This window comes from Cibotium barometz, chromosome 1 (genome assembly GCF_041138505.1).
Source record: "Cibotium barometz isolate CiBa-2024 chromosome 1, ASM4113850v1, whole genome shotgun sequence".
In the NCBI taxonomy this organism is placed as follows: Eukaryota; Viridiplantae; Streptophyta; class Polypodiopsida; order Cyatheales; family Cibotiaceae; genus Cibotium; species Cibotium barometz.
The window spans coordinates 24,791,929-24,807,496 of NC_141046.1; the positions used below are offsets into that span (position 1 = coordinate 24,791,929).

Below are 15,568 nucleotides of genomic sequence, written 5' to 3' on the forward strand. Positions count from 1 at the left end.
GAGCTCAGTTTCACAGAGAGGGTGCGGAGCGACTGGCTCGCTTCAGAGCAGACCCAAGCATGTTCTTCAGGGAGCTGTGGACACCCCCTTCATTGATGTATACCATTTTATACCCCCACTATGGTACACGATGGAGCTAGCTAGGTTGCATATCATGATTGTATACTCCATGCATATAGCTTTGCATTCTCCTAGTAGTAGAGCTCCATCCCCTCCCCCACTCATTGTACTTATTGCACACCCAGATTCAGCTTTTTAGTTCAGTACTTTTTCATTTTGTTGGGATGACAGAGGATACCCCATACAGGTACACCGATTTGTCTCATAGGCCGAGTTCGGTCTTTTGGAAGACATTAATAAAATCTCTTTTTCTTTCTTTCTCTCTCTCTATCATGGCATGAAGCTGCGCAGCACCCCCCCCCCCCAAAACCCCTGTTCGCACTACGTGCCGGTGACCCTTGTTGCTGCTTTTGCCGCATTGCGCCCCTGCTGCCCTGCTGTGCACGCACACGCTGCGCGCACCCTTGCTCCAGCGGGGACTGTGGTGAGTCATTCCAGCACCCCTGCTGCACACACCCTTGCTCCAGCGCTAAATGTGGTGAGTCGTTCCACGCTTCCCACCGACCCATCCACGCACCCACGCGGCAAAAGCAGCCCCCCCCCCCCCCCCCCCCCCGGCGGTTCGCGCTACGTGCCGGTGGCCCTTGTTGCTGCTTTTGCCGCGTTGCGCCCCTGCCGCCGTGCTCTGCATGCATGCCCTGCGCGCGCCCTTGCTCCAGCGCTGACTGTGGTGCCCACGCACCCACCCACCCACCCACCCACGCACCCACCCACCCACCCACCCTTGCTCAGGCCCCCAAGGCAGCAACTAGGGAAATAGCCACAATGAATCTACAGGATCTGGAGGCATACATCAAGACACTGGAGGACAACACCAAGAAGTTGTTGGTCGAACAAAGAAGGTGCTGGACAGGGTCCTGAACCAACATGAAAAACAGTTGGAAGGCGTCCGCAAGGAGATATATGGAAAGAACAACAAGATTGAAGAATTGGCAACGCAGGTGGAGGTGATTCAGATGTTGAAAGAGACCCAGCTGCAACAACAAGGAATGCCAAAGGCTGCCCAAGTGATAGGGGAACTCTGGGCAGAAATGGAAGCCCTAAAGGCTACGGTCAAGGACCATACAGTGGAGGAAGGGGAACTGAATATTCAGGAGGGTCTAAGGACTGACTTGGAGCAATTGAAAGCTGCAAGTAATAAGCTACGGGAAGAACTGCAGACCACTAAGAAAGATTGGGTAGAGGTGGTGAAGAAGCACGAACCCCCACAGAGCATCATACATGAGACTCTCAAGGAGGAGAAACGCAGGAAGGATAGGCCCCTCCATGTGCGAGTGCGGGGGCTGAGGAGGGGGGGTGGGGCTTCCCCCAAGGAGGATGTCGTGACGCTTTGCCAAATGCTAGGAGTGGATGGGATTGCCCCTCCCTTTGCAGATACATGGAGGGCAGCAAGGATATGACAGAAGAGCAGAACCTCATCATTAGATTCCCCGATGCCACCAGCAAACAGGCCTTCTTAGACAGGCGGGCTGCCCTCAAGAGCACACAGGTGTACATGGGAGATGATCTCACCCCAGCACACGTGGCACACCGGTGTGAGGCGATGGTGACAGTTCATGAGGCCCGTAGAGCAGGCAAGTGGGCTATCTATAGAGATGGTAAGGGTCATTATCACTAAGCGCCGTCCCAAATAGGGACGCGGGGTCTATGAGGCCAAACACCTGAGGTTGGCAATATGGAACTGCAATGGCATGCTGTGGTCGAATCCAAGCGAGACCTCCTACTTGTGATGAGGAGCGGGCCAGACAGCCGCTCATCTGGAGACCCGCGGTACGCACAGAGCAGGGTCATATGCTGGGCTCTCGGCCTCGTCTAACCTGGGGACCATTGGCGGCAGGCCCAGCACGCAGTTTTGGAGATTGGCAGGCCTTTTGCAGTCTCCCGGAGGAGATCCAAGCGGAGAGGCTGAGTCACTTCAAAGGGGGGCTGATTATGAGGGATGACATTCAGGAGGCACTCACTGAGGAGTGGTTCACACCTTTCGAGCCAGCGGCCCCACGGTGGATGGGAGCCTTTACACAGTTGGAGATCCTGATTGCTGTCAGAGCTTGCACTGAGGATGGTAGATGCCTCTACTATGAGATACAGGAGGAGGGCAGACTTCAGAGAGTGGAGGCGGAGTCACCTTTGGTTGCAGAGTGCATCTTTCAGAGGATTCGGGTAGTGGCCGCCGCTTCTCGGAAGTGGCATATTGATCCAGACCCTGCAGATGTGGACTCTGATTGGCGCATATGGGCATATGCTGCGCGCCCCTTGGCCCGGCTCCAGTGGGACCCTGGCGAGTACGAGTGGCACGATCCTTATGCGTCCCCTGAGGCCACAGAGATCACCTTCTTCCAATACACTGTTCGGTTGGGGAGGCATATTTGGACTGCGAGGAGGAGGGTCTTTCCAGCTGCATCGGAGCATTGGCGGCTACAAGGACTCTCACAGGAGTTCCTGGGGGATTTTTGGACTAGGCTCTGGGCTAGTCGACAGGCACGCAGGATCTCGACTTTCCAGTGGCTGGTTGCCTACAGGGGCTCTGCAGTTGGCACCTGGCTTGTCTACAGTGGCCTACCATCGGCCTGCGTCCCATGCGGCCGCCCATTGGAGACACAGAGACATTGCCTTTGGGACTGTCCACAGGCGCAGCAGATTTGGCTGAGGATGCTACGCATTTTGGCCTCCCTCTCTCCAGAGGGCATGTATACGTGGGGAGCCGCTGCCTGGTCGACTTCGTCAGGGCCTGCTCTGGGATACGAGACGGAGCAGAAAACACACTCGGGAATTTGAAAGCAAAGCTAATTGGAGCGAACCAGGTCATGTTCCCTCCGCTTGTTAGTACACGTGTCTATTGGTGCATGGTCCCGGAAGACCAGTGAAAGGTAGATGTGCACCCAGTGAAGGTGGGAATGTGCCTGTGATTTACTTCTTCTCCGACCAACACATCTTCATCGACTTGAACCAGTTTTGTTTGAGTTGTATTCACTCCCGTGACACTTGTACATTGAGGCCCTTGGTGACTTGGTCTCCCTTTGCTCTCGACATAGCTCTGTCACCCCAAGAAAGTTTCTTCAAGAGAAATCCTGTTGTGATACCACTGTAAGCCCAACAAGGCATGCAGTGACAAACTCAACCATGTCTCCAAGAGAGAAAGATATAGAGAGAAAGGGAAGAGATAAAAGGGAATAGGAATCTTACACAGTATACCACAGTGAGCGGGGAATAGGCCCCGCCCCCTTTCAAGAATTTATTCAAGAAAAATCCACGGACACGTTGACCAAGATCAATACAATCAATGAATACAAAACAAACAGATATGCCGATGTAGGATATCCAAGTCGATGTCAATGTCGAGGCACAAGATCTCTGATGCCTCCTTCATCGATATCATCAAAGCTTGTGGAAGTGTGCGCGAGAAGATCATCAACACCATCCTCAACATTGCTTGTGCGCCTCCTGAAGTCGCCGCCTAGCTGCAAACTGCTGATGCCATCTGGTCATACTATACAGCCACCTATCCTACTGTTTCATTGTACCATCAGCATCGCCAGCTAGCCTTGTGCCACCAACATCGCCAACCAGCAGCACTGTTGCCTACACCTTTCATTGTGCGCCATCATCTGCTACTACAGCACTGTTGCATCTACTACTGTTGCGCTGCCTAAAGCCATCTGTTTGCCAACCTGCACCGCATGTAGTTAGCTTTGTTAGCCAAGCAGTCGGCGCCTTTACCTACACCAACATTCAAGCACTACCTTGTACCAGATAGCTACGCCGCTTTCAACCACCCCTTGCGCTGACTGTACCACTGCTACAAGCCACTTGAGGCGCCTTACACAGAGCCGTCACCAGCACTTCTGTTGATTGCCACCTACGTTGCTGCTTATCTTCTGAAGCGCCGCCAACCAACCAACGCAGCCAATGTTGCCGATTGCAACCAACTCTGTCATCTCCAACCAAAGTTGCCACCGTTGTCTGTGCGCCAGCCACCACCTGACAATGCTTGCGCCACTACCCAACTTTCGGATATCTTTGTTGGAGGATGCCTTTACACCAAGATTGGATATCTATCATACGTGTGAGCATCAACTACCCCATGCACATATCCACCGTGTGTTTTGTTCATAAGCTTGAAGTTACTTGGAAATGGGTTTGGAACTTGGGCATGAAGCATGGAGCTTGAACATGGAACTTGGACATAGAGCCTGCACACGGAACATAGAGCTTGGACATGAACATGGAACTTGGACTCAGATTTGGATTTTGACTTGGATTTGTTTTCGGACTTGGATCTAGACTTGGATCTGGATTTGGACTTGGACTTGGACTTGGATTCATTGCATTTGGGTTTGGATATTAGATTTAGTACTAGCCCAGTGAGAGATACTTGTGGGTCATCCTTGTGGTACCGATGATGTGGAGGTTGTTTGAGCACGAACATAAATCAATGCTCTTTCCGCTCCCTTGCGGATAGATTGTCGAACCTAGAGATAAGAAGTCAACGGAATGCCAAGAATGCTTCTATCCCCACGAATCATGATGGACTCAAGAAAACCTTTACAAATAGTAAAAGTGTCGTGTCCCCAATCGAGAATAGATTCATACTGACGAAACCACCGGATTCCTAAGATCATGTCACACCCCAAAAGAGACGAGACAACGAAATCTCATTGGAATGAGGCCTTTTGAACTACAAAGACAAACTGCTATACCTTTTGAGATCAAGGTCACCGCGAAACATTTCACTGCTGAAACGAAACGTTGCTAAAACGATTTATTTTGGAATGAAACGTTTCAACACCAGGAGGTGGCCAGTGAACCGATGGACTGAAACGATTATATACATAAAATCTGAAGATTGGGAGACCAAATCTGAAATTTCAAATTTGGACTTTCAATTGGAGAGAGAAAGTACAATGTCCCCCTCCAATTTGGGAGCCCAAATCTGAAATTTCAAATTTGGGCCTTCAAATTTAATTACTATAATAGCGTACAATCAAGAAAACAAAAGTACAATACATTATTGATTGCATCCATGGACAGTGATTTCCTCATACTTAGTCATACATGTAACATTTAAAAAAAGCATGCCTCATGAGGTCATGTCACATGACCATAATCCATTGAATCATTAACAAGATCAAGATTTCTAATAGCTTAAAGTTTTAACATGATTTAGTGGCAATGGGCATGCACGATTGAATAAGAAATGTAATAGTTAACTCGGCATTACTGGAGTCCAAAAAAAAAAGTGCAATACATCAAAAAAGAACATGACACAAATAAAGTGCTAGGCTCTCCTAGCCTAGTCACTATCATAAAACATAAAAGCTGGACAAAATATATGTAGATATTATTGGTACCTCTTTAAGAGGTGGTTCACACACAAACCCTACCACACTTATAAGAGTGGGTTCGCACATAGGTAAGACCAACAAACCTCCCCTCAAGGGATTACCTCATACTGTGTCAAGGATAAATCTAGACTCATAGTTTCTCATACCAATTTTCCTGGTCAAGGATAAATCACATGGCTCTAGCTAATTTCATGTATCCTTGCCAGGTGATGCACATGACACAAGAGGGAGGGAGAAACACATGGAGATGTAAAAATTAGGAGAGTATCTGACGGGAGACTATGGGAAAGGAGATTGGTGAAAAGAAAGAACAAAAGAGAAGCCGATATCAATCTCAAATTTGGGGGTTTTGTGTTGAAATTTATGGGTTTGAATTTTGTATTTGAGGGGAGGCATGGATCCTCAACATTTGATAATGTTAGCTTGTATGGTCTTGTGATCAAAGGTTATTTTGTGGTGGTATTGCGGTAGTATTTGCTTGGGTTAAAAGTTAGGAGAAGTCCTTCGTAAAGGTGGAGTGATTCTAGGATCGATGGAGATAGTTTAGGAATGAGAGATTTGAGGGAAATTGAGAAAATTAAGAAGGATAAAGTGGATATTGAGACTTACTCTCTTGAGATATAACAGCATGTACATGAGCTCTCGTTCAGCAAGGAAATTTTTATTGCAAAAACGGTCATTTCAATTCTCCTTCTTCTCATACTTGAATAGCATATTTAATCATTCAACATTCTCACCCACCACTGAAATGTCTAGCCATACCTTGAGAGTTGTTTCAAGAGAAAAACAATGAGTTTGCAATGGCTTGTGGATAGTCAAGGATTTGGCCCACTGTGTGTAAAGTTCATCTTCATGACTCTCAACATTGTCAAGAGCAACCAATCTGTACAACGGTACTATAGATACACTGACCATCCATAACATAGTCACAAGAAAAGTTTCGAGGTTTTTGGGGTTTTGTTTCGAAAGGTTTCGTCCCTCGGCTAAGAAACCGTGAGGTTTCAAAAAATCAATATTTTCATTAATTCTTAAATATTAAAAAAAACTTATATAGCTACCTAAAAGCATAGTTGCCTTGCCTTTTTAGCCATCTCTTCAATTCTCTCTCGGGATAATGACGTGCGTAAAAGTGCCACACTTTATTAAATTTTTGCTCTAAGCCACCATGTGCATAAAATATGTCCTCATTCACACATAGCAACCATGTGAACCTTGCTTTCCTTCCCATGTGAAATGATCCCTCACCTGCGTGCAACTACCTCGCAAGGTATCACCACAATAATTGCAAACAACACAATTGGTACCAGAAGTCTCATACCTATGAATGAAAATGGTGTCTTCCCATAAATCACGTGCCATCCTTCTTGTTTTAGCGAGGTACTATGGGCAAATCACTTGATTAGATGCCAAATTAGCTTTGATTGAGGAGGAATTTTGCAAATCGTAAGAAAAGAAAGGAGAAATTGGGCAAGAATCAAGACATTGGAGAATGAGGCAAGAAGCCAAAGAGAGAAAAGAAGAAGAGGAAGAAGAGGAGCAAGAAGAGAAGAGAAGGAGAGAAGAAGAGGGGAGAAGGAGAGACTCGAGAAGAAGAGGAGAAGAAGACGAGAGAAGAAAAGAAGAAAAGGAGAGAAAAGAGAAGGAGGGAAGAAGAGGAGAAAGGGAGAAGAAGGGAGAGCAGGGTGGCGAGCTACAGGCTGCGGGGAGGGGAGGCGTGGGCAGCGGGCTATAGCCTGTGAGTTGCAAGCTGTGGGCCGCACGGACTGCTGCGCACACGTCAACAAAGGGTGGGAGAAAAAAAAATGCACAAATCCGGCCGACGGGTGAAAACGCGCTAGGAGAAAGAGAAAAAATAAATAAACCTCTAAATTTGGACAAAATGCCGACTTCGCAGGGGTTTCAAATTTGTTTCGAAACGTTTTGGGGTAGAAACGTTTCACACATTTCGTTGCTTCGAAACGCGTTTTTTTGTGACTATGATCCATACTGAGACTGGTTTGGAAGTTACTGAAACTTTTGGGGGTTCACAATTGGCATGAGAGTGCCCTTCCATATAGTCTACTCTTGCATAGGACGGGGTCGGAACTTAAAGAGTGTTCTAATGGAAACATCATCAGCAATCTCACAAGATAAGAGCAGAGGAAGCCACCAAAGCACACCATTTCAGAAATGTAAACGGCCGAAATGGAACAGCTGAAACGTGTTTTGGACCCTTACCCACCCCCCCTCCCCTGGAAATCATTGAAACGGACCAATAACCCCACATTTTGGCTGTTTCTCGTAATTATGAACTCAACTACTCCTTAACTGCACATTTTATTTATTCCAAAAATGTGTTAATTTTACCACAACTAAGTCAAAAACACACACACACACACACACACACACACACACACATTTACCTATCAGCTAATACACGCTCCCATGTTGAACTACTGCTGGCTCCTTGCATCCCAGAAACTGCAGGTGGATTAACCCGTATGATTTTCAAGACACTGCAGTCCCTCTTAGTATCATGCCAGACTGTACTCAAGCAGCAACCCGTTGGTGAAAAAGCAGGAGCAGCACTCAAAAGGCCGACTTTGAGATAATAATTGTCAATAGAAGTAAGATTGGAGCCAGAATAAATGTGAACATCTCCACAAGCAGTGACCACTGCTAGCTCAGCACCATGAGCAGAAAACACAATTTTTGAGCATGGCTTGACAGTCGTGGGCCGATCCATATCTATGTTCCCATACAGCTCACTGCGGTTACCAATAGAGTGGAGCGCAGAAGTCTCTCCTTTCTTCAGAACTGAGATGCTTTTGTCAGCATTGGATCTCCAGATGGTCGTTGTTGTTGTTGTTGGAGGTGATGAGCCTGAATAGGTTGCAGGTACTGCTGGTTCAAATAGGGGATGTACGCCCACTTGTTGTCGTGAACTTTCCCACCGTTGCACTCTGTACCCGATGAGAGGAGGCCCCTCATCAGGAAAGCGCGAGAAATCATGACCTGAAAACACTTCGAAAACAATGTAGGGTCAGAGCAGTAAAAACTACACAAAGCCTATCACACTCTGTAAACACACATGCCATGCACACATGTACACGCCCAAACGCACATGTACTCACCCAACACGCACGTGTACACATACAGATATGCAGACACACATGCATGTGTACATATGCGCACACGTACACATGCACACATGCATGTGTACACATGCATGTGTACACATGCAGCATGCACACACATACAGATATGGATGCACACACACACACACACATTACATGCATGCATGCACATGAGCTACATATGTGCATGCATACATACATGCATTAGTTCATATATGTTTGCATGCTTACGAACATGCATGCATCCATACATATGCAAATACATTCTATTAGGTAATCAAATAATACACTCAAAATTCAACAAAAAGCACTCATAAATATATAAATAAAAAGCATCAGTAAGTACATGCATGATCATACCTTCATTTAGCAAAACTACCAAGACAGAACCTCCTTTTGATGGGTCAAAAGCAACAGCACTGACCCCTGAACACCATCCAGTTGCAGTTGATGGACAAGGCTCAGGTGCCGCATACGCTGACAGATTTGATACTGGGGAGCATTGCAGAAGCGGAGCCTCTCCATCACTGCCAACTACTTGAGGTTGTTGTGATCTCACTTCAGCAAATAAAGTGTGTGCCTTCACTTCCATGCTAGGGGGGTGAGTTGTACTGTCTGTACCCCCCTTTGTGTCACTTCCTAAGCCCTCATGCCAACCTAGTAACACTGCAGGCAATGAAGCAATTCCAGGCCAAGAAGCCATTCCAGATTTGATTTGCTGACTAGTCTCTTGGCTGTTCGTAGACACTGCACTAACTTCCCATATGACAACAGTTGACAGATTGCAAATGGGAACTCCGGTAATAAGTAAAGCCCCTGACTCGCTTACTATTGCATCTGCTGAAATTAACTCACTTGGTCCAGCTCCTAACACACCTTTCCTTGTGGAAAACCATCTTTGATGCGATGCCCCTTGCAAGGGAGGCCACTGACACCAATGCAGATGCACACGCCCTGACACTGAAACCGAACAGACACAAAGGAAATTTGGCCATCGAGCTGCAGAAAGCAAGCATATGGAGAGTTATATGAGACTACACAGTATGCTGTATCAAAGTAAAAATGATGACAAAAAATGAAACAAGAAAACAACCGCCCTTAAAACACACGCCACTCTGTCAACAGGTCCTTGCCCGCCCAAGGCACTGTCAGTGGTTTGCGTTTGAAACCTGACACCTATTGTACATATAAATGCAATCCTTTCAAAAAATCACCTGATGCTCGAAACTGGTGAGAAATAAATTTTTCTTCAAAAGATGGCTTGGATAACCCACTTGTTGTGGTAGGAGCCCACCGATACTGGAATTAAAGGAAACCAAAAAAAAAAAAGGAGGTGTATTTGATTTTGTTCAGTAGAAATTACAAAAATTGCCAAAAAGCGTGCAACAATAAACTATTTGTCAATCCCCTCACTGAACTTGTTAAGCTTTAACATTTGAAGCTCCACTGAAAAAAGCTTGTCATTGGTTGTTTGTTTCTAACACTTACTCTACAGGATAAGATAAACTTTCCGAAAAATATATTTTGACTCTACAGAATAAGATAAAAATCTTGCAATCTTAAATTCTTGGACTGACAACCATTAAAAAGCTCACACTGAACTTATGAACACACTTGATAGACCTAACAGCTGAATCAAGCCAAATCTAATGGCCAAAAGCAAAAATTCCAGTAAAAGAGAAGCTTGAATCTCCAACTAAGCTCGCAACATACCCTAGGCCTATGAAAAGACTAAACAATAGAATGAGTGCTAAGAATCTCTTTTTATGAGTGTGACTTAATTTTTGAAAGGACAAATTGATTGCAAGTAGGATGGCTACCATTCTGAAAAAACCCTTCAACTAATTTTTAGTGCCCCATATCTTGACCCAACCATATCCTAAGTAAAAGCCCAGCACCTTTTCATCCTTTATTCACCATGGTCCATTGCGTAAATTGCTGCTGGTTTCTGTTGCTGACTTCCCACTCTCACTTTAACTTGCACTGCTTGGCCTTCCTACACTTTGTGGACCAGTTCAGCTACCTTCACCTCGATCTTTAACCCTGTTTTCCCTTGTGCCACTGGCACGTGGTGTAACATGCGGAAGCTTACAGACGAGGATTATATTTTGATAAATAACTTTCAGCCCTTTTGTTCTTGATGATGTATAGCACAATGTAATGAGAATAAGAGTGCAGAGAGAGAGAGAAGAAAGTCAATACACAGCGTTTAGTCCCAAATAATCTTGAAGGGCCACCACCACATATGGTGTATTTGCTTTATTGAATGAATAGAATGACTCACTGCTGGCTGTAAATAACCAGGAACGAAACTGACTTTGAAGACCTTCACCTGGCTGAGATGACTTTCAGCCTCAAGATGACCCTTGATCCTCACCTTCCACCTTGCCCTTGGCTGTCTATGCCCTTGAACCCTGGCTCTTACAGAATATATGAGATGATTGATGCAAAAAACTGAATATGGCTTATATAGGCACTCCCATATGCTGGTCGGCTTGATCAACAGCTGTGGGCCTGCTCACGACTATTGGAACGATCTTCCAAATGCTGACTCGTATGGAATCTTGCCAATAGGTGAAGAAAAGGAGCCATTAAGTGAAAGAGTGCACAGAGCGGAAGCCGAGTGGCACTAGAATGTGCTGAACAGAGAGTGCAAGAGAGAGAGAGATATGGAGCAAAGTATGCTGAATATACTGAACCAAAACAGTCCCAAGCAAGAGACACTGTTAGTCTCATAAGTGAGGGAGCAAAATATGTACAAGACTGAATGAGAAATGAGAGGCCAGCACCACACTATTTATAGTGGGGAAGTGCTGGTCAACTGGAGCTCATAAACAGGCCGACTCGAGCTGTTGGACATGGCCGACTGGAAAAATGCCAAAATGGCTGGGAAAAATCCCAGAAAGATAGTAAAAAGGGGTGGCCAGCCCACAAGCAAGGGCCATACAAAAGGGGACCAAATGGGCACCATAAAAGAGCAGAAATTGGGGATGGAAGTGCTAACACCCCCTCTCAGCACCAGATGCTGAACAAACTCCGAGAATCCGAAGATGAGGAGCCAAGGAGGCTTGAGAAACCGGCTTGGTGAACAAATCTGCAGCATTCTCCGCGGAAGGACAATACTCCAAACGCAAATCTCCAGCAAGAACCCGTTCACGAACATAGTGATAAGAATCTCAATGTGTTTCGTACGAGCATGAAACACAGGGTTCTTGGCGATGGCAATGCAACTCTGATTGTCACACCAAAGAAGAGTAGATCCGGTAGGAGGACAGCCGAGCTCCTCCAATAATCTCCGCAACCATATCGCCTCACATGCAGCATGACAAATTGCATGGTACGCCGCCTCAGTAGAGGAAAGCGCCACAGTAGGCTACTTTTTACTGCTCCAAGAAATGGCTCCAGACCCAAGTGAAAAAACACAACCAGTGGTCGAACGCCATGTATCTGGATCTCCAGCCCAGTCTGAGTCAGACCATCCAACAAGAGTGCATCCTTGGCCATAAAAGATGCCAAAATCCAGAGTGCCACGCAAGTACCGAAGAACTCTGAGAGCACACCGCCAATGCTGCTGACAGGGTTGGATGAGAAGGAACTCAATAAACTAACTACGAAGCATATGTCCAATCGGGAGTAGGTCAACCATACCAAACAACCGACAAGAACCTGATACTGTCCCTGATCAGTCCCTGGAGAAGCATCAAGTGCAGAAAGCTTCTCACCAATATCCATAAGAGAAGATACTGGTTTGCACCCAGTCGTCTGAAATCTATCAAGAATCTCCCGAGTGTACTTCTGCTGAGAGAAGAAAATGCCCTTCGAGGTCTGCCAAATCTCAAAGCCAAGAAAATAATGCAAGAGGCCAAGATCCGTCATCTCAAACTCTGTCTCCAAAGCATCCAAAACGGAATGGAACCGCGCAGAATAAGAACCTGTAAAGATGAGGTCATCAACATAGACCACAATGATAACAATCAACCCCCTCTCAAGGAGGATATAAAGGTTCGAATCTGCATGAGAACGGCGCAAGCCGAGCTTAAGAAAGAACTCATCAATCCGCTGGTACCAAGCCCGCGGAGCCTACTTTAGACCATATAAAGCCTTCTTCAGCCGGTACACATGATCCTATTTGCCCGGAACAACAAATCTTGGCGGCTGATCAATATAAACCTCCTGTGTAAGCTCTCCATTCAAGAAAGCCAACTTGACGTCCATCTCGAAAACGGGCCATCTATGATGTCCTGCAAGTGCAAGAACGGTGCAAATGGTAGTCATCCGGGCCGTCGGAGCGAAGGTCTCATTGAACTCAACACCAGGGCACTGAGCATAACCCTTGGCAACCAAACTCGCCTTGTGCTTGTCCAAGCTGCCAATCACCTTGGAACTTTGATTTGAAAATCCAACGCACACCAATCACCTTACACTGCAGAGACTGAGGCGCCAAAATCCAAGTGCCATTCCGTTCGATAGCATCCAGCTCTGTCTGCATAGCATGACGCCAGGACTCATGTGAAAGAGCCTCGTCTACAAAAGTGGGATCAGAAGGACCATTAATGATTGTAGACATAACAGCATAATTAACAAACATATTGCCCTCATGAATTTGTTTCCCTGTAACTCTGGAAGAACGCCGAAGAGAGCCAGGCGGAGGAGCAAAAGGAAGCTCACGTAACCCAGAGTCACGAACTGTCTGATAATACCAACCAGGTATAGATCTGCTCGAACTCGCCAGAGGAGGAGCAAGGTCATCATCATCTGACTGAGTATCCTCAGCTGGAGGTGTAACAGTAACAGCGAGAGCAGGAGGAGGAGGAGGAGGTGCAGGAAGAAGAAGCTCACCACCCCCCTCTTAAGATGTAGGAGTCTCGTCGAGCACCACATCACGGCTCACAACAACTTTACCGGCCTGAGGATCATAAAGACGATATGCCTTGGACACAGTGTTGTATCCGAGAAAAGTCATGCGTTGAGACTTCGAGTCAACTTGGAGCGGTGCTCCTTAGGCACATGAACATACGCCGTACATCCAAATATCCGGAAATGAACAACGGAGGGCTTCTCACCATGGAAAGCCTCATATGGAGTTTTGTCGGGAAGAGCAGCAGTAGGAGACCTATTCTGAATGTAGACAACAGTGGAAGCCGCCTCAGCCGCCCAGAAACGTCGAGGTAATGAAGAATGCTCAAGCATAGCACGGGCCATCTCCATAATGGTCCTGTTCTTCCTCTCGACAACTCCATTCTGTGATGGAGTATATGCTGTAGTAAGCTGTCTCCGAATGCCATGTGTCTTGCAATATTGCTGAAACTCCTGGGATGTGAACTCACCCCCTCCATCGGTCCAAAGAGCCTTGACCGAGTGACCGGTCTCTTTTTCCACCTCGGCTTTCCAATCAAAAGTGATGAAAAGTCTCATCCTTGGTCTTCAGAAAGAAAACCCAAGTATATCTGATAAAATCATCCACCATCACGAGCATGTACAACGCCTTACTCAAAGACGCGGTACTCATAGGACCACATAAGTTTGCATGAATGAGAGAGTGATGTCGAAGATCTCTGTGTCGCCTCCTTCGGAAAGGCGGCTCGGTGTTGCTTCCCCTGTAAACAAGAGGAACAAGCAGAAGACGCGGTACTCATAGGACCACATAAGTCTGCAAGTGATGTCGAAGACTCTGTGTCGCCTCCTTCGGAAAGGCGGCTCGGTGTTGCTTCCCCTGTAAACAAGAGGAACAAGCAGAAGACGGAGCCTTGATGGTTGGTAATCCATTAACCAACCCATCCTTCGAAGCTCGCTGCAGAAGCTGATAGCTCAAATGGCCAAACCGAGCATGCCAAAGAGCAGAAGAAGCACCAGAAGAAAGCAGAGCGCTCAATTTGTAGAGGCCACTATCTTGGACTACCTGAGCCAAGATGCTACCAATCGCCTTATCACGAATGGTAATCTCATAACGAGAAAAGATCACCTCAGCACCCTGAGTTGTAAGAGCACTCACTGACAAAAGGTTAAAAGCTAAATCTGGAATATACAAAACGTCAGAGAAGTACCTCTTGTCCTCGTCAGAACGGAAGATGGGTATAGTGCCATGACCATGCACTGGCACAGAAGAAGAATCACCCAGAGTGATCTCGCCTGATCTGGCAGTGAAGTCCTCGAACCAATCTCGATGGGGTGTCATATGAGCAATAGCACCGCTATCAACAATCCAAGACCGTGACTAAGAAGTCACAAGAGCAAGTATCCGCCGCCGAGTACCTGCTAAGAGAAGAATTCCATCATCCTTCTTGGGTTGAGACACCGCCGTTGAGGAAGAGTTCTTTGCTGCTTCATCACGCTTCTTCTTGTGACATTGGGGTGACTTGTGACCCTTCTTGCCACAATAATGACATTCAATGTCCTTATTCTTTGAAGATTTGTTGTCTTTATCCTTATCGGAATCCTTGGAGTTCTTGTCAGAACCCCCTTTTCCTTTCTTTTGTTGAGTCTTCCCTTTATCTCGTGCTGCCAAAGCTCCATCAGGGCCACCGAAGGTGCCGGTCCACTCCTCAAAGCGAGACTCAATCTGCAAAACGGAGGGGAGACCTTCCTCCCAAGTAACTAGAACAGGATGAGGAGAAGAAACCAGAGACTGAAAGTATGCATCAAACCTCTCTGGAAGTTTGGAGAGCAGCCAAATAGCCATATCCTCTGTGAAGATATCCTTGCCACAAACGGCAAGCTCGTCCCGGAGATCTTTCATCTTCGAGATGAAAGCAGATAAAGATGGAAACGCAGAAACTGATAAGTTCATAAGTTGCTTTTCCAATGCCAAAATCCGACCCGGAGACTTAATCTCATAGAGATCTGCAAAAGCCTTCCAAACTTCATGTGCAGCATCTGCTATACGCACATGAGAGAGAACAGCATCCTGACAGTTCAACATCAGGAAGGAGAAAACACGTCGATCATTCGACTGCCAAATATCAATCTGTGCCTAAGTCACACCACCGGAAG

General features: G+C 46.5%; 1 protein-coding gene across 4 annotated transcripts in view; it reads right to left on the reverse strand.

Annotated features, from left to right (window-relative positions):
• Positions 1 to 15,568, reverse strand: part of SFR6 (sensitive to freezing 6) — a 118,751-nt gene that overhangs the window by 79,452 nt on the left and 23,731 nt on the right. For 2 of the 4 annotated variants that reach the window (XM_086799361.1, XM_086799379.1), the window contains exons 6-8: positions 9,793 to 9,877; positions 8,939 to 9,577; positions 7,865 to 8,456 (exon numbers count right to left, since the gene is read on the reverse strand). In XM_086799361.1, coding sequence (XP_086655487.1) covers positions 7,865 to 8,456; positions 8,939 to 9,577; positions 9,793 to 9,877 — 1,316 coding nt within the window. Of the gene's footprint in view, positions 1 to 7,864; positions 8,466 to 8,938; positions 9,578 to 9,792; positions 9,878 to 15,568 lie in introns of all 4 variants that reach the window. The other 2 variants (XM_086799353.1, XM_086799370.1) reach the window with 1 other exon arrangement.